Below are 23,609 nucleotides of genomic sequence, written 5' to 3'. Positions count from 1 at the left end.
GTGGTTCTAGTTTTGACCAGGCTACACTGGAGCACATGGCGGCACCGGGGCGCTTGCCGTCATTCATTCGGTCACCTACGTACTGTAGCAGAAACCGGCAAACAGCCGGTTTATTCTCCTGTGACAGTAACCCGGGAAACAAATCTATGATGACACTGTTACATGCATTCGTGAACTTCGTGGCCTTGTAGGTCACTGGACAAATCTCTCTAAACTGAACTGCTGACAGTTCTTTGCGGGGTTCCCCACAGGAAACCGAAGGTTAATTGACCATTCTTTCAAACCATGAAATGCTTTTGAAAATGTTAGTTTTAAGTCTCGTAGCCTAAAAACTGATGAAACAGCGTGTCTGTACTGTGGTGTCTTCTAATCACCAAAATGAAGAATTTTGGTCCGGCAAGGTGCAGAAATGGTTTAATGAGACTTCTGTGTCGTGTAAACATGAAACAACACACATCTAAACTGTGATATTGTTTAGAGCAGACACACTGGGTAGTAGGGTACCTGCTAGAGACGCTGTTCATAATAGAACCGACTACTTCTTGATTATGTTAATTTGATGATGGCCTTATTAAGAGATCTTTTCAGTCTTAGATCTTTAGAAAAACATGTACGTGCTTATCTTTGCTCACCGACTTCAAAGGAATTATCCCAGCGCTGGGTTCTGCAGGACACTTCCACCTGTAAAGTTATAGTTATGCAAATACATACGCAGAACCAGGAACCCCAGGAAACACCCAGCGCTCTTGAATGACTGGCAGGAAAGTAGATTTGCTTTTATGAGGTATGATACATATGTAAAACTAATTGCATATTCACCTCAGATTTACAGAAGCTAGGAAGAAAACAAAAATAAATTGCTCTGTCACAGATTATGAAAGTCCTTTACCAAGCTGCGTTTGGGCTTTACACATTTAGAGCATTAACCTGACATCCTATGGGCGTTACTTTGCATTTGAGATAAAATGTGGCAGTGTATATGCTGAAAACACTGCAGAAATAGAAACCAAGAAAAAATGCTGTATTTGCTACTAACTTTTTCTCCAGAAGCCTTGAAGAATACTCCACTTGAGTATTTCTAGGCATGGTTAATAAGCCTAAAGCAATAAAGGCGATTTGAGTTCTGCAGAATTTTAAAACCCAGGCTAGACTTTGGCCTTTCTTTACCTGTTGTCTCCTCACTGCATTTCTGTGTAAGAAATACCAGTTTCAATGTGGCCAGATCGTGATCTTGAAATGATGCCTGTCTCTCTGTGTGGCTCAGCGAGTAACACACTGGGCAAACTTAATTCCACCCTGTTGAGGTGAGACATCGCAGCAGCCTCGCTGGGCAGCAAGGTGGACAGACCAGGCTCTCTCTGACGCTGACCGGTTCTGTTCCAGGTGTCCATCACCGTGTGAAGCAACTGATTTATCCTTTCAAGGGCCGAAGATTCAGCTGTGCCTCCAAGTGAGGCAACAAATAGCCCCTCAGAGACAAACTTCCCAAAGTACTTACGGAGTCAACGTTCATTGCTGCTGTGACAAAAAGTTGTGTATTTACCCAAAGCTGAAAGCAGGCAGCTGTAAAATTTTCCTTTTTAATTATTTCCTAACTTTTCAGCTGCAAAGAGAAAAAACTTTACGTGAGCATGGGTATACATAAAAGCATTCATTGTCATTATCTGCACAACACAATCCACAGAGATTTCCTGAAGACAGTCAGGACTATTATTTTAAGAAAAGCTAATTACTGTGGGGAAGAAATAGGTGGAATTTGCCCATGATTTTCTGCGGAGTTCTTCAGCTGTAGATAAACTGCAGTTGACAAAAGAGCAATAGAGATCAAACCTGACGATTTCATCTGCAGCGTGCTCGGTTGCTGAAGCAGTCTCTCTCAACGACAAACTAGATTGTAAATTATATCCATCAGCCAGCGGCATATTGATTTCCTTCTATATTTGAAAAAATATAATTCCAAAAGTACGCATTTTATCCCCTAAAACGCAAAATAAAAGCATTAATGCTATCCTTACATATTACAAGGACTTGTTCTAACGTCACTGTCTAAATTTAGGACATTAAAAATTCAGGGTGACACTAAGTTTTTACACCCACATATTTTAAGAAGGGAATACCACCTTCTGCACATGCTGGGACTGTCATACATGGCACAGTATCTACAGACAAAGAGCAGTTCAAGGAAGCAATTTTAGCTTCAGTCACAATTTTCTCTCATTTCTACAATCTTGTGTAAGGCACTGCACTTCTGAAAGTAACCATTTTGCTGGAGGCAAAGTAAAAATACACTAAAACTACATTTCTCAGAGATCGCTTTCTCGTTAATGAAATTCTGAGGGTTAAAATCTGCTAACAGCCTGTGATAAGAGCAATTATGTTGGACATTTGGAGGGGGGAAAACATGCCAGCCCACCAGAATTCTCTTGTCACAACACTTGCTTCACAATATTGTATATAATAACCATTGCACTGCACAATTACACTACCTATAAACGATGTTTTGCCCCAAAACAGACATGTATCAAGGCAAAATATTCTTGTAGCCTACTCACAAAGATAAAATTGTGCTATGCTGAGATTTAAGTGGCTAAATTACAAACAGCTTGTCAGGCTTTGTGCGTGCTAGCAGGTCTGGTTTTGTGGTTCTGCCACCTCTTAAAGCGCAGATCACGACGGCTCTGTATTATTTGTGCTACGGGGGCATTTAGAAGCCCCGGGCTCATTTTTCCAGGCACTCTGCAAACGTACAGTAGTGAGGAGATTTCAGCCTCAAAAGAAATAATCTATCAAATACATATTTTTGTTTAGTATTTTAGAGACATTCTAAGACACATATAAGTATAATGAGAACAGTTGAGGGAAAAAGAGCAGCTATCCCCAACTCATTTTTATCCTAAACTTCAGCATTATTCAGTAACACTGCATTCTAAAAACTACATCCTAACCCACAGAAAAATTAAGTTGGGATTCCAGCAAAGCGGCTTCTCCTTCTGACGACACACCTTACCCCAGTGAACCCAGACACACCGTGATGGATTACACAGTATGATGGATTTTGTCCCTAGGTATTAACAATTGTACATTAAAGGCAGTGAGTAGGTCAGGTGGCAGTTTTAACTTCATGGCTACACAGGGCAGCAATACCATCTTCGTGAGGATAAAGATTAATTTCTTACAGGCCAGACTAGCAGCACATCATACAGAGCAGGACAACTTTCTCCCCGATGAACAGAGACCCTCAGGCATCAGTTCGGGTAACAGGACAGTGGTAGAAGCTGCCTAACTCCTCCTGAAGGAATCATCGTTTGTGTGTTTCCTAAAGATGCAATAAAACAAAACAACAACAAAAGAATAAGAAAAATAGTAATTGCCTTAGAAAGTAAAAACGGGATCCCACAGGCTGTAAAAAGCAGGCTTCCCTTTGTGTGTGATACACATGATGAAACTTTTCAACAGTAAAGGCATTTTAAAATGTAGCTTTTCCTGAACCAGCCAGGCACTAGGACCTCCAGTGAACGTTCCTCACCTTAGCGCGAGGAAGGCCTTTTTGTCCGTTACATCCATGCATGTAATCAGTGATTGTGCCTTTTGTAAAACTCAGATTCACCATCTGTATGCTCCCAAGAGGCCAGACGAGTACTAAAACTCCATCCCTGTGGGATTAATCTGCAATTTCACACTAAATGATTTTTAAGTATAATTTGTTACGATACAGTATTCGAAAAAAAAAAAAAACGGTCAGTGATTTTGCATTGTAATAAAAGGAGGAAGCTTGTAAAGTTTCCTGGGTTTAAATTGAAAGAGCTGCTTTTTATTTCTGAGGGAAAGAATGCAAACAGAAACTTAGAATCTGTGCACTGGCAGGGGGATGAAGTATAATGTACTTCCCATCTTGTTCAGGGACCGAGAATTTACCATAGAACAGAATATGAAGTTGCAGTTTAAAATGTAAATAGAATATGTCGCTTTGGTACTGAGGGCAATGGAGGGATGAATTGTAGAGGCACTGGGTAAATAAAGGAGGAGGTAAAGAATCCACTCTTTCAAATAAAACAAAGCTGGCTTGAAGTGTGCAAGGAAATTATTCCTGTTTCGGAAGCACTAACTGCTTTTCGAAGCACCTCATTTCACTAAATAGAGGGCACTGATCTTAGTTCACATCATTATTTTCTACGCACATTTCAGATACTCAGCCGAAGAAGGAGGAAAACTAAAGTCAGAAAAAATGCCAAGTGAGGAGTAAGATCGAGGGCCAGGACACACTAATGTCCTTTTACAAAAAGGACGACGAGTAAACATCAAGCTGCTTTTCAACCATGCTGGCTTCAACGTAGAAACCAGGAGTCCCAGTTCAAATTGGCCTGAGGTAGGGAAAATATTTTGATTTTACAGCCTGACTCGATGGAAAGCAGAGGTCAAAGCCTTCACAGAGTTCTCATAGATCTCTGCTTTTGAGGGCTCCTCAGCTCTCCCTTGCTTTTTTTTTTTTTTTTCCTTCTTTGTCTTGTCTCCTAAGGCACACTTGAGAGTGTGGAAAACAAAACAAACTTGTTTTATGATGACCTCAGCTGGTAGCAAAATGAATTCAGTTCATCATCCAAAGGAAGCTACTACAGTTTAAATGATAGTCTATAGAAATTCAAGATAATTTTAGGAGAAGTTCACACACAAGAAAGTCAATGCCTTTACAAAGCAGATCCCTCTTTTGCCTCTCTTGTTTTACTGCATTATTTATTGGCTACAAACTTGTTACTCCAAAGAAAGGAAGAATTTAATTACTGAACATTACGTTATTTTAAAGGCTACATGTGATTTTCCACGCTGACAAAGTAAACTAGATAGATAGAAATTGATTAATAGAAATACCCAGTACACATTTCTTTGCTAATATTCACTGTAAAAATAACTTTACTTGTGTCAGGTAAACTTGCTCTATTCCTTAACTTAGACAGGACTATAAATTAAAACAGCAATTGTCCATATCTCGTATTCTCTCATTTCAAATCACATAAAGGAACCTAACTGATGTATATAAGAAAATAATACACGCTGATATTCCTTTTCATGCTATTCTCTCAGACAGCATAATGTCTCCAGCGTAACGTTAACTGGGTGAGAGAACTCCTAAACCAAGCAAAGCCTGGTTCCAGGCAATCTCTCTGAATCCAGTCATCAACTAGCAGTTTGGCAGCATTCAAACTTTGAGCTGACATAACACAAAACAGTCAAAGAATTTCTGAAAAAAATCTACGGAAGTAACAGCAGAAACATACACGGTAACTTCCAAGGCCAGGTGCTTATTGAGGAAACTCTGCTTTTAAAACTGTTTGATAATTTTAACAGTGTTTTAGGGAGTAACTGGCAGACTCGTCCAGGCTCTGCTTAACAGTCACAAACCCCCAGCCTGCAAATGTTCATGTGCGTGTTTCCCAAGGACTGCTACATGCCACCTCTACGGAGCCAGAGAGTAATTTAGGTTGGAAGGGACCTCCGGAGATCTCTGCTCAAAGCAGGGCCCAAGCAGATTTATTTGCTCAGAGCTCTGGCCTGTCACCATCCCTCTGTGCCCCACTGCAATGCTGGACTACCCTCATTGTGAAAACCTCCGGAACATTTAACTAGAACTCTCCTTGTTGCAACTTGCTGCGTACTCACCTAGTGTTTGGAGAACTAAGCTCTTTATCCCTCCATATTTCAGTTTAAACTCCCCTAGTGAGCAAGACGGGCAGAAGCCTCCCTTCTTCTCCGTACCTGGTACGATCTGGCCCTCCCAAGCAGGAGGTATGCAAATCACCTGAACGAGAGAAGCGGATCTGTGGCGCTGAATGCATTGCCACAAGGAAACCAGTCGAGCGCAAAGTTCAACACAATGGCTTGAGCAGATTCTGAGACAGTCTAAAAGAAATGGCGTGTTTTATCCTTACCCCTCCTGCAAATATTAAGCTACAGGAATGCATTAAAAAAAAAAAAAGTGTTTTTAAAGTTCCAAGGGAAGTATAGAATGACTGTAAGATGACCTTCTAATAAGTTACAAAACGGCACAATGGATTGCTGCGATTAAGGGAACACTTGCAACTGTGCAAACTGTGACTTTTTTATCCTGCTTTTCCGTTCCCCAGATGTGCCTGGTATAGGCCCTGATGCTGAGAAGTATTGATTACTCTCCATTTCTATTGACAGTAATTAACACAGAGAGATTTGATGCTCATCAAAGTGAACAGATTCTCATTAAGAGCAGAAGAAAAGATCTCCCCTGTCCTCACATTTCATTCCCTCTATACTGTGCGGTAAACTGCCAAGCACAAGGAAATACATTTATTATGAGATCTTCCATGTTTTCATTCTGCAAGTATACTTAAAGCATTGATATACAGACATAAAAGTCCACGTTTATAGACTGCACAAAGGCAGAGTCCAAATGACCTGGCTTCATCACAGATTTCGAACTGTTTCTACATAAGGCCATATTTCATGTCCAAGAAAGGCTGGCACCTGCTTTTATGATGGGCTTATAACGAGAAAACTCTGGTCTCCAGCAAAGACACAGCATGTCCAGGCCAACAGTTTCTGTGGCTGTCCCTCTGCTGACACGGGGTTTGACCTTGGTTCAGCTGGTTTCGCTCCCATCTCTCTGCTACGTGGAGGTAACGCTGTCCTAACCTCGCGCCTTTCTCTCAGACTTCACTCTCCGATGGGTGCACTGCACTTTGCAAGCCTATGGTGAAAGAGGAAGCAAAAGCATGTCTGTCAGAACGAATTCTTCCATTTCCCATTTATTTTTTAAGTATTAACTTAGGTAAATAAAGGTGCCGGCGCCTACCAGGCACCCCGCGGCCTGCTCTCCAGCCCGCCCAGGGCTCTCCTGGCATCCCCAGCCCCACTTCCTCCTCCCAGGACCCCGCTCCCCGCCCGGGAAGCCATTTTCTGCCCCCCGGCCGCCGGCGCTGGGCCGGTTTCCTCACAGCCCAGCGCTGCCGGCCCCTCAGGGCCGAGGAGGCGGCGGGACAGGCAGCACGGCCCCTCCCCGGCTCCCTTCCGCGGGGCGCTGCGCGCCGCCGGGCCCGCCCGAGGGAGGGCAGGCAGCCGCCCGCTCCCGCGCACCTTCCCGCGGAGGGGCAGGAGGCCGCTGACCGGTCACGGCGGGCCCAGCGGCGGGGAAGGCAAAGCGCCGGCAGCGGGCGGGGAGAAGCGGCCCCGGGCGCTGCCCCTCCGCCCTTTCCCTTCCCGCCGCGGCCGAGCGGGGTCTGCGGGCACCGGCCTCGCGCACTTATCCCGCCGGTGCCCGTTTGAACGCGCTGGGGGGGGGTCCACCTCCCCCTTCCTCTCTCTGGAAAGTTGCGAGAAGTTGCTTTTTTGGGTGTTCTGATTTTTTTTTTTTTTCGTCCACATTCCCCTGCCCAGCCGGCCCGCCCTCCCCGCGGCCAGGTCCCCCGGGCGCTGGCGGGGCGGGCCCGGTGAGGCGGGGGGCGGGAGGGGACGGGGGGACGCGGGGGGGCCCTGCGTTCCCGCTGCGGCGGCTGCCGGGAAAACGCCGCGCTCCCCCGGCCCTGCCCCGGCCCCGACCCCGCGGGCGGCCCCCGGCCGCGCATGCTCCAGGCTGGACAGCTCCTGCGAGGGAAATTTAAAACCGGGCTGGAGCCCGGCCCCGCCGCCGACTCGCCGCGGCTCCCAGCCGCCGGCTCCATCCCCCTCAGGGCCACCTCCAGACCCCCCCCCCCGTCTCCCCCGTCCCCCCTCACCCACCGCCTCCCCTCAGAGGGAGACCCCGCAGCCGCGCCGGGCCCCCGGGCCCCGGCCCCCGCCAGGTTTGTGGAGGGAGGAAGCGGGGGCTCGGCGGGGAGGTGCGGGCAGGGCCGGGCTGCGGGGTGGCGGGGGGCGGCGGGGGTGGCGGCGGCTCCTCCTTGGCTGCCGGGCCGCCGCTGAGGGCCTGGTCGCTCCCTCGGGAGCTCCCGCTTTTCCCTGGGAGCAGCCCGGGCGCGTTTCCAGCACCGCCGGCTGCTTTCCCTAAACGCTGCGCGGGGGCTTTGATGGGATTTTCAGAGCAGCTCCGAGGCGGGAGCGCTCCCCGCTGCTCCCGGTACCGGCCGCCTCTCTCCATCAGCGGCCAGGTTCCCATTCTGAGCTTTTTTTTTTTTACCGCCCCCATAAAACATCTCCCTCCGTTGCCTGGCCCAAAGAGCAGCTGGGGGTCGCGTTAGCACGGGCTGCGCTCGGCTGCCCCGCGGGCGCGGGCACGGGCGCGGGCGCGGGCGCGGGCGCGGGCGCGGCGCGCTCGCTGCTGAAGTGCTGGATAGCTACCCGTGCCCGACCCGCCGCGCCCCGCGCGCTTGTCTTTCCCCCAGGAGATGATAGAAAGTGACACCCCGTCCGTAATGTCAGGAGTCCTTAGGAATGCAGGGCCAAACCGCCACCCTTCGCAGGAGTACAGGTGAGGCGTTTACCGATTTCGAAAATACGCGCTGCGCTGTCACAGCCTGTGAGCTGATGTTCTTTTCTCATTATTTCCTAAAAAAAAAAAACCCTTAGCATGTAGAAATACACCTTTTTTTTTTTCTTTTTCCCCTAGTTAACTGCATTATTTCTCCACTCTACACTAGATTTCTGAGCTGGTGACCGGTTACAACGCGTTACTTATTTAGAAGCATTCCTGTTTAAAACATTTTGATACTGAACTATGTTTGATGAACACGCCTCCAAAGCCTTGGGCTGGCCTTCTCTCTACTGTACGAGTGCTGCCAGAGAAGGATATTCTTGTTAAATAATAATGATTGAAAAGTTCCCTTTCAGATCACATTTTGCATTGTAATGAAGCAGTCGTGGAGAGACTAAATCAGGTGCAATAGACCCTGGGGGGGCTTTTCATTAAAAGGCGTGCTTACGTAGCACTGCAAAGCACTGACGTCTCAAAGGGCTTCTAATATCGGCGGGAACCAACCTGGGTTTGCCAGCAGCCTTTGATAATCTACCTGTAGCGCTGCGCATCCGTTTGTCATGTTAAAGCATTGTTGGAAGTCAGGGGACAGTTCTGCATGAATCGCGGTGCCCTGGGTTAAGTTAGGTTACATCTTGTCACATGATGCGAAGTTCCAAGAACTACAGAATAGCAGAACAGCCTCCAGTTCTCACAGTGAGAAGCCAAATTATTCTCTTGTTTTAAAACGAGGAGTGAGAGGCTCTCGCCTCCCTCCCAGCCCGAGGTGCGTTTTCACCCATTTCTGCGGGTAAAAGTGCTCTGCCGCAGGTATTCTTCCGTCAGCCTCTCTCTATTCAAAATGCAAACGCTGCACTGCAGCCTCTTGCAGCTCAACAAGTGATTTGTTATACTCTCTGAAGCCACGGTGGAAAAAAGGTTTGTGGAACTCTGTTTTGCTGCTTATTAAAGCCCTGATTGCTCTAGGCATTTTGGTTGGCTATGTCAATATTTGTAAAGAAATTATTCAGCATTTAATGAAGGGTGTGTATGGGAGCGACTTCTGGGTACTTAGATTTAAGGCTGTGTCTTCAGTGCCCTGAAGAACGCACCACCTTAACAAAGACCCTTTTTATGGAGAGAACTATTCTTTAACTCATAGCTGCGGAAAAAAAACCCACTCTTTTGGGGGAAAAAGATAGGATTTATCTTACTGCCAGTACAGGAATTGTAAGAGTTTCTTCTTTTATTTAGAAGTCAGCTGCGTGTAAAAACTACTTTCAATTCTCTGTTAAAGATTTTGAACTCAAAGATCCCAGTTCTCTAAAGATTTTAACCCACTTGTGATTTCTTTAATGCAGCTTCAAAATGAATTATTTGACCTCATTTAATAGTGGCAAATTCTGGTAAAAATGCATAAAATCTGAACTGCACCATAAATGCAGAGCAGTATTTGTCCTACTTCATGAGAAAACACTTTGGATTATGTAAAAGAAAATCTTTTAGACTGAATGATTTTAAGAAAAGAATAGACCTGTCAAATTCTATCAGCTCTGTTTACTCTCCTGCTGTCACCACAGTCCAAGACTGGAACCCACAGTCCCGAGTTCTCCATGGGGGAGCATCAAGGCTCCACAAAATGGGGAATGGCCTCCAATTAGTGAGTGGGAGGCTGGGGCTGTGCTGAGAATACTCTTCTGTCTCACTTGGAATCTTTCAATGGGACAGTTGGACTCGGAGGAGAGAGACCAGGCTTTCCTGCCTGCTGCAGGAGGAAACTCTGAAAAGGGAGGGAGCGCCTGGGCGTGTAAGCAGGGGATCAGATCAGCAAATACCGATAAGTTTTCATGCGGCTTATGCTTACAGTTTGAAACTATGGGATTTTTTTCTTTTCTTTTCTTTTCTTTTTTTTTTTTTAAATGGACGAGAAAAAAAAAGCAACCCTGATTTCAGCAGATCTTTGAATGCTTTGGATCCACAGAATCTGCAGTAAATTTGGTGTAGCACAGAGTAGTGGTGAGGATTAGGCTGCCACGCGAAGTCCAGGCACTATTTGCACCATAGTAAAATTATTTTAGACAAATATCTCTTCCACCAATGCAGCTGTGGAATATAAAACATCCTCCTGTCCAGGAATGATGAGGGGCCGTCATATCTTCTCCGATGCCCCTGTTGTTATGGTGCTGTCACTGCCTAGCTACCAATGCAAAGTAGTACTTCATGTCAGCAGATGCCCCTCACTCTCCCGAGGAAAATGCTGCTACCCTCAATGTTTTCATAACTGTAGTAGAGGAGAATATTTCTAGTGAGTTCATTTTACATTTCAGGGAATAAAAGCAGAGAATTGTAACACACCGGGGTTTTTTAACCCTTAACACGGTATTCTTGTTAATTACAACTAATAATCTCACATCATGCTTTCCTGTGCACATTTTGATGTTGAAATCAAAGCAACAGGCAGAGTGCAAGTTCACTGCGCGGTGGCACACATGGTTATTTCAGCACAAAGCTACCTAAATGACAGGAGCCGGCGCACAGGCTACCAGTTCGTGGAGAGCTCCTGTGGCCTTCACCGGGCTTGGAGCTGGCCTCTGAGAAACAAGGTTCTCCAGCCGTGAACACCGTGGCCTTCAGGCAATATTTTAAATTGCAATCTGCAATCTCGCCTTCTGCAGTCTAACTTGGTTTAACCTACACAACGAGCGCAGGAGAAGTAAAAGATCTACTGTGATGTGCAGAGTTGCAGAATCAGGTTTAACGTGCCGGTCCTGAGCAGTAGAAGCCCCAAGGAGGCAGACGCGAGGCCAAGGTGGGCCTGGGCTAAGACTGCAAAACCCCTCACAGACCTGGAAGTTCTCTCCCAAATGAGTCTCAAGATGGTCCTAATTCAACGTTCTTGTTTTTCAAATGCAGCAGCAGGCTTATTTTTCTCAGAGACTGTCCCGTTCCCAAAGCAGGGACAGCTATGTGTGGGTTATTACGTATTGTGTAACAAATCACGGCATGGAAACCAGGCCATTAGTAGGGAGAGAAAGAGTAACTTGCTATGGATTGTTTGGCATATGTGAAAATCCAAATTTAAGGAATCAAATCATCCCTCTAGATAACAGCATGGCATCTACATTTTGAAAGAAATCACTACAATGTATACTTCTATTTGAAGAAATAACGTTACTTAAGATTTAAAGCTAACCCTAGACTAACAAGATAAATTAACTTCATGTTTCGCAGCTCAATGTTTTGTGTAAGGACCATGTTTCTATTTTTTTATATTACTATTTATTTCCAGTTGATAGAAGCCATATGTAGTATTTTGAAGGCCTTGCAATGCATTTTCTGTACACGTTAAACAGGAACTAAGTTTTAGATAGAAAACTTCTTGAACAAAAGTTGTTACTCAGTCATTAATTGTTCAACGTATTAGCAGACTATATCCTCCTTCACCCCATTTTAATTGTTCCTTTGGTTCTTCAAAAATGGATCTCTGTTCCTTAGCTCATTAGATAGTCAGAGTAAATGTTTGTTGTAAAGATTACTTTATGCTAGCATAGTTTAGCGTAAAATCCTGTTAAGAAGCATAGACACATGAACACGGAACCGCTGCTTTCCATGCATTCTGGACACGACTGCAGTACCGTGGTGGAAAAGGTGACAAGTCTTTGTCTTTGCAACACGCAGTACACGTTAGCTCTCCTAAGTGGGACTCCCGTAACCGGTTTTGCGCTTTGGTTTCTGGAGAGCAAGCTACAGCTCGGGACTCCTGACTGGGAAGGGATGGAGTCTGGGAGCTTGCATGAAGGACATTTCTGCAGACAAAAGGTTGCAAATGCATAACTAACGAAACCGTAATTGTTCCTGAAGAGAATGTCAGTGTCCATTCCCGTGACACCATGTGTGTCTGACAGGGAGTGAGATAATGACTCGATGTGTCGGAGGAATTTCATCACAGGAGTTGCTTCATTCTTTCAAAAAAATGTGAGAAACCTCCTAGGAATCAGTCAAACTTGGGCCACTGTGGATTGATTTAAGTGGATTAGCTCAGCTGTTTCCTATGAAGTTCCTGAAATGTGCTAATCGGCATTAATAAAAAATTGTGGCCCTTGCTCCTTCAAATTGTCTTGCAGTTGCAGGCAGAGATGGGAAGGACTGGATATTGCCTGGACCCAGGCAATATCTTGCAGGCTTCTTGGGCTCGTCTGCCTCCAGTGAAACCAGAACGGAGTTTGTATCTTACCTCAAAAAAGCTCTCAGAACAAGGAAGCAGAAAAGGAGTTTGGAGTTTTTCAGCATTCCTGTGAGATCTCAGGAGCTCGTGGCACCCCGCTCTGAAATGCGAATGGTGCGACACGCGTAGCAGTACCTAACTCTGCACACCGTATCGTAGACTGAACACCCAGCTGTTGACTAAACTGTCTGGAGATAAAATATCTTCAGGTACGCTTGTCGCTGCTGAGCTTCCCTTGAATCTTAACAAGCTTGTTCGGCAGACTCCTCTGTGATGCTGTTGCGGAGACAGTCCCTACCGTCTCCGGTGACAATTCTGCCGTGCAACGGTGTTTGCCAGTGTAGAAGTGGACAGTGCACCTTGCCAGCGGTTTCTGTGTTGACGGAGTACCTCAGATCTAGCTCATTAGAACAGCTCAGCGTGAGAAAGATGCTAAATCCAGATCTGTGAATATAGATTCAAATTCAGCTCCGGTGTTTGTTGCAGATTCCCGCAAGGTTATGCCGGGAGTGAATTTCATTCAGAGCTGTCGTGCCAGCAGGATGTACTTGATGGAGGGGGGAAGTAGAGAGATCTTCAGGTACATCTAACCGTGATTTTCCACTGCTGACAGGCTCTGGTGATGTGCAATAAATGCGGGAGTCCAGTTTATCCCTGAGTGCAGGCAGGAGGGTCTGGAGCTCAGCATCGGATTGCTGGAAAGGGGTTTCATGCCAACGGGTACTTTTCCTGATTCCGGAAAAGTGAACTTTCTGTGGGCTGGCTGGTGGCCAAGATCTGTTGCCCTGAGAAGATAAATATGTGGGGCAGTGTCTGGTAGAGCAGACAGCAAAGATGAATGCTACCACCAAGCAATCCTGTGTCGCACCTATCACAGCTCTCCAGGCACTTTTCACGGGAGGCCAGCAGCCTCCAATACACGGGGAGAACCGAGGCGTAGATCCTCAGCATCACGTGGATTCTTACAAATGCAGGTACCTTTCTGGGACAGAAACACGTAGAAATGGAAGGGTGTTTTCCTGCAGAGATCTGAAGGGAGAGGGGAAAAAATGGAGTCGCACAATTTCACCACGCCTTTACGAATGCTATCGTGTTTGCCACACATGAGGTGTGACTGTAAACTTTTCCTCGCAGGGGTTTGGCAGCTCGGCGTACGCGCGGGCTGGCCCCAGGGAACGTGCGGCTGGGGGCATTTGCCGTGGTGTGCGTTAATTACAGCCTATCGCTATTTATCTCATTTACATGCAATGAAAAGAAATGGCTGCTTTTCTGACAGTGCCCCGTTGTGCCAGGGGCTGCGAACGCCCCTCCAAAGCCGGGATCTCTGACTCCTGAAGTTTGCCCTCAGACGTGAGGCGAGAAGGGTGATGGAGGGGAGCAGGAGCAAACCACTCACGATATTACAGTATGCGCTTACAGATTTGTCATTGGCTTGGCACCGGCGATTTTTCAGGTGGGAAAGATTGAACCCTACGAGATTAAAACGTGCGGTGTTACTGCGCATAGCTCTCTTCCCAGAGGCGGTTAGATTAGCACGTTTTCACTAAAAGCAGGACTCGCATTGAGCCTGTGTGCTGTGAGATAAGCTGGTTTTATGCTGCAGGATGTATCTGGGCATTTAAAACGCCTCGGCCAGACAGTGACGGGCACACTTGAAGCAGTTTCACCTTCTTTAAAACATACGAAATTTCAACATTGGTTTTGAAGAAAACCTGAAGAATAATCCTTAAATGTGGAATATTTTATTCTGGTTAAGTATATTTTTTTTCCTCATTATTAATGAAAACTGTTATTCTGACAACTAACAAATCCATTAAAAAAAAAGTGTAAGTGAAGAGCCAGGGGTGATTTTAAAAGAACTGTAAAGTCAAATTGAAACAACCGTGCCATGCTAGGATGGGGAAGAAAAAGTCTTTGTCTTGGAAAAAGAGCTGACTCGCACGCTTTGTCTAGTTGTTATGTGATATTGCATCTTCCTATCTGTTTAAAATGGAGCTGAACGACTGCCGTACCAACTTATAAGTTCCGCCACCGTCCTTGCCCCCGTTTGGATCCACATTTGCGCGAGAGGGAGGGAGCTGCAGGGGTCTGCGTGGTGAGGATGCCAAGAGGGGCACGCCGCGCGGTGCTAACTGGCAAGTGGGAGAGTTGTGGTTCAAGCTTCTGAGGGCATCCAACCATGCCCAGAGTAGTGCCCGTCACCCCCACGTCTAGAAAGAGGGCCAGGACGAGTGCACCCAGGGTGAGCGTGGAGCAGAGGCCTTTGTTTCCCGAAAAGGTGAAGCTGGGAAGGCTGCTGAGCACCGCCGCCGCTCCTGCGGTCCTCCGGTGCGGAGATGCTCATCCCGTGCGCAGGAGCGGCAAGGGCATGTGGCGGATTCATCGCCTGACAGGAGGCGTGTGCAGTGGGTGCTGACCCTCGCCGCCCATCTGACCCCGTTATTTGTTGAAGGCGCTGACTTGTCTGGGAGGACTGGCAGCGGCCGGGGTGCCAGATGGCATGCGGATGCGTGTTGTGTGTCGGCTGTCACTCAGCCAGATTAATGGGAAGTTTGTAAAAAGGAGGAGGTGGGGGGAAAAAAAAAAAACAATTAAGCAAGAATCTCAAAAACAATCGAGGCCACGTGCCACTGGGCAGCGGTCGTTGGCCGCACAATGGGTTATCGGCTTCCCGTGAATGGGCCCAACTGTTGCAAACGCCCGGTTTTCAAATCATTTAATGCTCCTGTTTACTTCCAATCCGGCCAATCTCCGGGCCTGCGGGGCCGTCACCTGATAGTCTTTTTATGGATTTAAGTCCCAGGCCTCGCAAAATAACTGAACAGCGGTAACCATGGCAATGCTAATTATTGTGCTATAACTACAGTAGGAGAAAGAAAACGGGGCGGGCTGGGAGGGAGATTTGAAGATGGGTTTTGGCCAGGATTTCAGCTTTTGGCTCCTGGTCAGGTGTTGTGGTTTGTTTTTTTTTTTCCTTTTCTTCTTTTCAAAATCTTTTTACAAACAAACAAATTACATTCTGCTTTACAGATCTCCCAGATAATAGTTGAGAGAAGTTTGATACTTGTTCCTCGAAATCATGAATAGAGGAGCTGAAAGCTCCTGGGCAGCCGTCTGCCTTGTTGTTTTAAGCTGATTTAGAATCACGTAAAACATAAAAGATACTGCAGCAAGAGACCAGATTTATTTAAGGCTTTTGCATCGTCGTTTGGCAAGGAACAGACATTAGTACCATGCGGCTGGCTTTAACAGAGCTATGGGAGCGCTCTTCAAAGGCTTTGTTTTGAAAGCAAGATCAACTACACGCAACTAAACGATGTTCTTCCGAAAGAGAAAGGGGTTTCCCTGGACCTGAGCCCCTTTGGATTTACCCTGGGTATCTAGTGATAACCTCCTGCCGTGTTGTAACGACTGCTTTACTTCTCAAGGCACCCGTGACTTCGGTAGTACTGTTTAACATCAGTAAAAGTCGTTTGCGATAGTTCTTTTATTGCCTTTAATGGGAGTTTTGGCCACACAGGACTTTTTGAGTACTGTGAATATATTCCAATGTTTCCGTTTTGTACTGCGCACTCTATCAGAAGCAGAACAAAACAGGCGGGATGGAGCACGCGGAATGTATCAAACGCGGAGGTTTACACCGAAAGCAGCCTGTCATCGTTACGCCTCTGTTTCGTTAGCGGAAGGCAGGCTGGGTGCTACTGTTCCTCCAGTCACCAGCTTGTCACTCTGATCGTTCAGTATGGCAAAACCTGCCTGAGAAATTGTTCCACATGCTCCGTGGTTCTATATTAGGCATCAATAACTTCATGTACCTGAATGGAAGAGGTCATTCTGTAAAGTTTTGTCTGTGCAGCAACTCTCTGCTGGTCTGTGCCCACTGAGGGGATGCAGCAGCAGGGAAAAGCCCTCTCCAGGCGTCCAAGCCAGCAGAACACGCGGGTCCTTGAGGAGCCAGGCACAGGAGCTCCTTCCAAGGCTGCTGGTCACTGGATGTCAAGGGTAATGCAGAATTGCCTGGTTAAAAATCCTGACAGGTTCCTTCTACGTCAAGGCCAAACAAGTGCAAATTTCTGTCAAATGTGAAAATAATGAATCAGCTTTGGTTTTGTTCCTAGGCAGTTTCTCTTCTGGGTTCTTACGCCTTCTTCCCCTACAACTACTGCACAAGAAGTTCTCTTAACCAAAATGTTTTGCATTGTGCCGAGGACCACGTGACGAGGTAAAGGGTGGCAATAACCAGCCTGCTGTGAAACCAAAGGTTGCATCTGAATTCTGCGCACGGAATTCCAGCCTGATGCATTTTCCGCCCTGACCTACGTGAGCTTCGGCATCCCGGTCATCTCCCCTCTTACCAGGGATGGCGTGGCAGCATCTCTGCTCTCTGCTAACCTTCCATGCTCTTTTGCAGACTCTTGGCGTCTGACCCCTCCCAGCTGAGCGAAGATGACCTCCCCAGTGACTTACAGTCCTTGTCGTGGCTGACATCTGTGGATGTTCCTCGGTTACAACAGATGGCCAGTGGAAGGATGGATTTTAGCCTTGGTGCCCAGAACGCAATGCTGCAGCAGCCAGGTAAACTGCTAGGACATTAAATATCTGCATGGCCCGCTGCCTCCTTTCTTCTCCCCATCACAGGCTCGCTTTCCTATTAGCAGATTCCTTTTAAATGCGTTACACTTTGCGTCCTCTCAGAAGACCTGGAGCCTGTTGTGTTCCGATAAGGCTACTGCTGATACATTTCCTTCATTCCAAGAGGCAGAGAGCCGTAGAGGTCACAACGGAGATCTTAGGATCCAGCTGGCTTTTGGCAGCGTAGTTGCTGGCGCCTTGCTGTGTGAACTTGGGCCAAGGTATTTAAGGCTTGCATTTCAGAGGTTTTCAACAGCTTTGAAATTAGGTAATTCCTCTGTCTTGTTTGTTTCAACATTGATAAAATTACGAGTATCTTATTTACCCCATACCTGTTTGCTTCAGACAGACTTGCAGCATATGTTCGTTGAACGGCTGCCTCTCCTTTGTCAACGTCCTTTAGTAACCACACTTGTTCCCTACGGCATTCTGCTCCGAGGGCTCAGCGTATCATCCTGCCTGCTTCAGAGCAGAAATCCTTCTGGAGTGCAGATACCGCTGAATATGGTTTCTTTTCCTTTTGTAAGATACAGTGTCTGTAACACCACTGTGGCCTGTTAAACAGCTGGCATCTTTCACTCCCTGCGTAACGAGTTTGAGAGGCAGCTGATGTCATCTTTGCAATTTGTAAAAGGCTCTGGGTTCTTTTGGGGATGGAAAGCCACAGAGAGGTGTGATTATCCGCTCCAGAGCTTAGCTGTGTTCAACTGCGTCGATGAAAAATAAATGCCAGCTCTCTTTTCCGAAGGGTGCTTTCACGCAAACGTTCATGGCCTTTGCTTTCTCCAAACCAGGTCCTGTGGCAAGCAGTATGCACCCGGCAGGAGCACCTGGAGCAATGATTCACGTCCAGGCCAGCCTGCCGCAGGGAATCCTGGGGCTGAATTCCGTTTCAACACATGGAGCAAACGTAAGAGCAGCCCTCAGTGGCTTGTTATTGCCACACTTCTGAGGAAAAGATGTTGGTGATTTCAAGACTGACATCTGTGTTGTCTTTATCTCAGCAGATGAGCCAGTATGCTGTGGGTGGGCAGCCATCTCCTAGTTTACAAACACAGCAACAACTCTTTCCGCCGCCTCATTCACAGCAAGTGTTTGCCCTGGCACAGAACACACAGCAGGTACCGTGATTTGCTTGTTGGCTGTGTCCTGAAGTACCTGCCAAATTCATATCTAAAACTCTTTTTAAAAGAAAAACAATGAAATATTCCTAAACCTACATACCCACGGATGTTTTGTATCCAACCTTTTCCCTCTTTTCCTCCTGCCTACAGTGTAACCCAGCAGCAATCTACAACACATCCTACGGGACGCAGCCACACTACCCTCAGCCACGCCTGGCTCCTCACTCTGCCCAAGAGCTGCACCCAAAGCATTACCCCAAGCCCATCTATTCATACAGGTGAGTAGAGAGTTCTGCAGAATAGAGCGTTGCCTGTGGCCTGCGCTGGGATGACTGTAATGCTGTAGGTGTGGTAGCATGGGAGTGTTTGATTCCTTTTGAAGGGAACAAAAATTCCGTCATCCGCCCAGGAGTTCTGTGGAAGCTGCCTCTGAGGGGTGGCAGGAATGAACAAGCAAACTGGTTCCCGGGCGTCAGCATAAAGGTAGAGCAATAGTGCAGCAGGGGAAAATCTGCAGGGTCACGGGGTGACTTCTGAGCACTTGAGAAGGGTAATCCCACCATCAGCCAGCTGGTTGTGTCGTAAGAGATGGGCCTGAGGCTGCTAGATCAGAAGAAGGCATGATGGCTAAGTGTACACAGTCTGTTATGTCCTGTGTTTCTCTGTCCGGTAGTTGTCTGATCGCAATGGCGCTGAAGAACAGCAAAACGGGCAGTCTCCCAGTGAGCGAGATCTACAGCTTCATGAAGGAGCACTTCCCCTACTTCAAGGTACGCGTGCACCCGAAGGGAGGGAGGAGAACATCACAAGTACTTTGTTCATGCTTTATTTCACTAACAGCCTCCTGCCTCTTTCAGACAGCCCCTGATGGCTGGAAGAACTCCGTGCGCCACAACCTGTCTCTGAATAAGTGCTTCGAGAAGGTGGAGAACAAGATGAGTGGCACCTCTCGCAAAGGGTGCCTGTGGGCTCTCAACCCTGCCAAGATCGACAAGATGGAAGAGGAGATGCAGAAGTGGAAGCGGAAGGACTTGGCTGCTATTCACAGGAGCATGGCTAACCCAGGTAAGTCTTACGTTACACTTTTGCTGTGTGTACGAGAGGCAAGGGGGAAGATGGTTCTTTGGCCAGGAATGGATGAATCTTAAGAAATAAGTTATGTGGAAGAGAGCGCAGAGCTCCCACACCTTGCAGCGGCCTCCTCCTCCGAGCTGCCCGGCTGACATACCCCCTGCTCTGCGCTCAGTGGAGGCATTGCCGCGGCCCGAGGTTGTACGGCAGGGCGATACGCTACCGCAGGAGGAGGTAACTGGACTGACAGCTGGTTTTAGAGACCCTCAGTGCAAATCGATCCCCAGCTTCAAAATGGATTGACTTTTTCACCCCGTGCTAACCTATCTAGCACGCCCAAGGCCTTCTGATGAGTTACGCTGCCTCCGATGTTAGTATAGTGTCACAGTTTAATGCAGTTATTTGTCTGCACTTATGCAAAATTCTCCCTTTACTAAGACTTTCTCACTCTTATTTATAAAGACACATGTCTTTGAAGCTTTCAGGAGCTCAATATTGGCAAAATAACCTGGAGGTTTTTTTCTGCAAGATCTGTAACATATAATCAATGATAAATTATGTTCTCCTTTGCTTAAAAACGAAATGCCATTGAAACTGTCAGGAGTGTCTCATACAAATCTTATTTGAGGCACAAGCAGAATTTGGAGTATCCCTGTGAGCAGGAGACCTGCTGAGGATGCTTAGTTCTGCCACTGTGGGTCGGCTGCCATCGGTGGTGGCTTGGTTCCTCCGTGTAAGTCTCTTCAGCTCAGTTAGAGGTGACCATGGAAGCTGACTAGGGTAATGGCAGTAAATGACATCTCTTTGCTCTCCTCCGTGCTGCATCTCGGATGGTGACAGACACTGCCTGTTCGGTTTTAGGGCAAAAGCACGTGGCTGCGCTCACTCGTGAAATGCTTTGGCCAGGCTCTGCTTGAACAAATGGGTTAAACTGTCTCTTTTCTTCCTTGGGAACGGGTGTCGCTTGCGCAGAGGAGCTGGACAAGCTGATCACTGACAGACCGGAGAGCTGCAGGCGGCCCAGCAAACAGGCAGAGTCCGAGGTCTCCGGCCTGAACCCCATGGCAGCAGCCCAAGGCCGAATCTCCGTCTCCCAGCTGCAGCCTCAGCCAATCATGACGCTCTCACTGCAGTCCATCCCCCTGCATCACCAGATCCAGACCCAGGCTCGCATCGCCCCCGACTCACCAGCACCTGCACAAACGCCTCCTCTCCATACTCTGCCTGACATGAGCCACAGCCCTCTTCCCCACCATCCCATGGGACGCGCGCCTCCGGACTTCCTGAACATGACAGCAGAGATGAACACGGAGGTGGATGCTCTTGACCCAAGCATCATGGATTTTGCATTGCAAGGTATGGGAGAAGGAAGCTGGGGGAGGGGAGGGCATGGTTTCTGTGGTTACATAGTCACTGCATATATAACCAGGCTCCTCAGCAGGATGCTCTGGGGTGGGGTGTAACCTAGCTAAAAGCTTGTGCTGGGTGCTGGCCTCTGCAGCGTGACTTCCCTGGCCTTCCCTAGAACGCTTCTGCCCTGTGCCAGATGTGACAGCAAACACCTTCACGGCTCAAGTGCAGGCACTGCAGTAGATGTAGGCAGGGATGTCCAGCTAACCCCACATCTCGCTGCCCACCGGAAACCGCAGCTCTACCCGTGCCTTGGTTTTCCCCTTCTGTGATAGGAGAACTTCCCTGGCTCGTGGCGGTGCCTACCATGGCCCCTGAGGTTCTGGTAGCACGTGGTAGATAGATGCTGCCTAGAAAGGTCCAAACTCCTGGTGGAAGCAGGGGATTTGGGGCAAACACACACTCTCTGACTGCCTTTGCGGTGCAGGTGGTACCACCTGCAAGCAGCACTGGTCCTAAGCAGCAGGTAAAGCCCTTCAGTTATGGACTGGCCCCTACACACAGCGCCCGGGCGGGTTGGATGTGTGGCTGTGACCAGAATTTGATCTTTTAAAGGTAACATATGGGAGGAAATGAAAGACGACAGCTTCAGCCTGGATACCTTGGGTGCCTTCAGCAACTCCCCGCTCCACCTCTCAGACTGTGACCTGGGCACCCCTGGCCTCACCCCCGTCTCCAGCGGCAGCGATCACTCCTTCTCGGATGTGCAGGTCACCGGCCTTTACACCACCTACACGACCCTGGACAACGTAGCGGCAGCTCAGTACATGAACGCCCAGGGCAACAAACCCATCGCTCTGCTCTGAGCTTTGCCCCGTTCCATGGACCTCAGACTCAGGGGCCGGGTTCTCCCAACCCTTAAAATCCGACCTGAAAGCAATAAAAGAGCTCCTCCTGCGGATGCTTGGAAGGTGAGGGCTGGTTACTGGGCCACAGCATGGGGTGCCAAAACAAAGCAAACTGTTACTAGGAGAACCACTTTCACCCATGGTGAGACTGAGGAAGGGGGATGGACGCTTGTGTTGTAGGACTCGTGAGCTCTTAAGAAGAACCTGGAAGGCATCCGTTGGCAGGAACTTTCACTAGAACATAACTGAGCTAAAAATGGTCCAGTTAAGGTAAACACATTTAATTACCACTGGATTTATCTGTGGATGCTGTTTGGTCACCACCTACGCAGAAGACAACTCAAGTCAACGAGCTGGTCAGCACCAAGTTGGAGTCCAAACGGTTGATCATCTACCATGCATATCTCTTTTTTTCCTTAAATTGCCAAATAACGATTGCCGTTGAACAAAGACCCCACTCAGTTTCTGGAGACACTTGCACTGGACTGACAGCTGGTTTTAGAGTTCTGACGTAACTATTGTTAATTTATTGTTATGAGGTAGGATAAAAAAAGAGCAAAAATACTAAAAAGGAAAAGTCAAACCCATAGCCCACAGCTGTTATGTCTAGGTTTAAAAACACAGTCCTTGCCCTGTGAAGGAAGTGGTACTACTGAATTATTAAACTGATTGCTGGCTAGAAGAGTTTAGGAATTATGCCTATTTTTAGGGTTCTTTTAAAAAAGATTAGATTAGTCTTGTGTACTGTGCTTCTGTCCATTCTTGTGCTAGGCAGTATTACTATTTGTAAATTTATTTATATTTATTGTTATGAAGAGAAAAGAAATTATGTAAACCGAGCACTGTTCATTTTTTTAAAATGCTGCAGTAACCCGTTCTACACCCACTAAATTATTCATCATCAAAAACGCAGCCATTTGGATCGCTGTTGTTACACTACATTTCTTTTAAATAAGCACTTTTGATACTGTAAAACTCATGGTTTTTTAAAAAAAATTCAGAGACCAAATATTGTAAGTGTACCGTACGGATTCACAAGTCTGTCTTTCCTCAGTAACCAAGTAAAATTGAGTCTAATGTAGTTGTTTTAAAATTTTCAAACCCTGCTTCGTGCCTGGTAACGTACATGGCAAAAAATGTGATGGAACATCTGCGAATACGAAAAGCAAGCTGTACGTTGGAATGTAGCATTGAGTCTACTTACACTCTGTGAGCCCGCAGGAGTATTTATACCTCGTGCTCTGTCTGTTCCCGTGCGTTAACAGAATTTCCCAGTCCGTCAGTTCCCGGTGTCGCACCCACGCGCTCCCAGGCACCCCCCCTCTCACCCTGGTCCTGTACTAAAAACCTGGAGGGTGCAGGATGCTGGAGCCACCCCAGCTGAAAATCCCTGTTGTGAGGAGCAGGGGCTGGAAAACGCCTGTGCCTGCGTCTTCCCCAGCACCTGTGTCCGTGGCAACCTCCTCCAAGAGAGCACGATGGCCCACGGCATAATTTATTGCTCACAAACGAGTGTGATTAATGACATTTGCTGTGACTGGTGTCATCTATGATGTCTTAATTTTTTTTTTTTTTTAATAAATATTTCTTAGCACTAAGCCTGAGTCATTCTAATGCGCTGCACTGTAACCCCTCTGGCGAGCCCCTGCCACGTGGCGGCGTGCTGCAGCGCGGCGTTAAACTGCGATTCCGAGGCATCCGCTCCTGGAAACCCAACCCAGCGAGCAAATACTTTCACGTGACTTACGGACGGCGACACACGGACAAAGCTCAGCCATGTCGGACTCCAGCGCAGTGTCTGAGCGTGCTGAGGAGCAGGCCCCCCTCTAGAATCTGAGCCTTGTGTGGTTAGATGCCACCACTATCAGAAAAGCCTCTCATCCATCTGC

The 23,609-nt window shown here is 47.5% G+C and overlaps 1 protein-coding gene across 1 annotated transcript; it reads left to right on the top strand.

The window, feature by feature from the left end:
• Window positions 1-8,345: 8,345 nt before the first annotated feature.
• FOXN4 (forkhead box N4) lies at window positions 8,346-21,678 on the top strand. Its single transcript, XM_010115916.2, has 9 exons — window positions 8,346-8,428; window positions 17,047-17,210; window positions 18,062-18,177; window positions 18,275-18,388; window positions 18,542-18,669; window positions 19,065-19,161; window positions 19,249-19,456; window positions 20,435-20,818; window positions 21,428-21,678. The coding sequence occupies exons 1-9, from the start codon at window positions 8,346-8,348 to the stop codon at window positions 21,676-21,678; spliced, it is 1,545 nt and encodes a 514-aa protein (XP_010114218.1).
• Window positions 21,679-23,609: the final 1,931 nt, after the last annotated feature.

Source organism: Chlamydotis macqueenii, chromosome 17 (assembly GCF_036417535.1).
Source record: "Chlamydotis macqueenii isolate bChlMac1 chromosome 17, bChlMac1.mat, whole genome shotgun sequence".
NCBI lineage: Eukaryota > Metazoa > Chordata > Aves > Otidiformes > Otididae > Chlamydotis > Chlamydotis macqueenii.
The sequence above is the reverse complement of the archived record's forward strand: the minus strand, read 5'-3'. Positions and strand labels throughout refer to the sequence as shown.

Excerpts from the sequence above, each read along its gene's own strand:
- FOXN4 (XM_010115916.2), top strand. The coding sequence starts at position 8,346 with ATGATAGAAAGTGACACCCCGTCCGTAATGTCAGGAGTCCTTAGGAAT. Across the intron at positions 8,429-17,046 it reads CACCCTTCGCAGGAGTACAG|ACTCTTGGCGTCTGACCCCT; the intron begins GTGAGGCGTTTA and ends GCTCTTTTGCAG. Across the intron at positions 20,819-21,427 it reads CATGGATTTTGCATTGCAAG|GTAACATATGGGAGGAAATG; the intron begins GTATGGGAGAAG and ends GATCTTTTAAAG.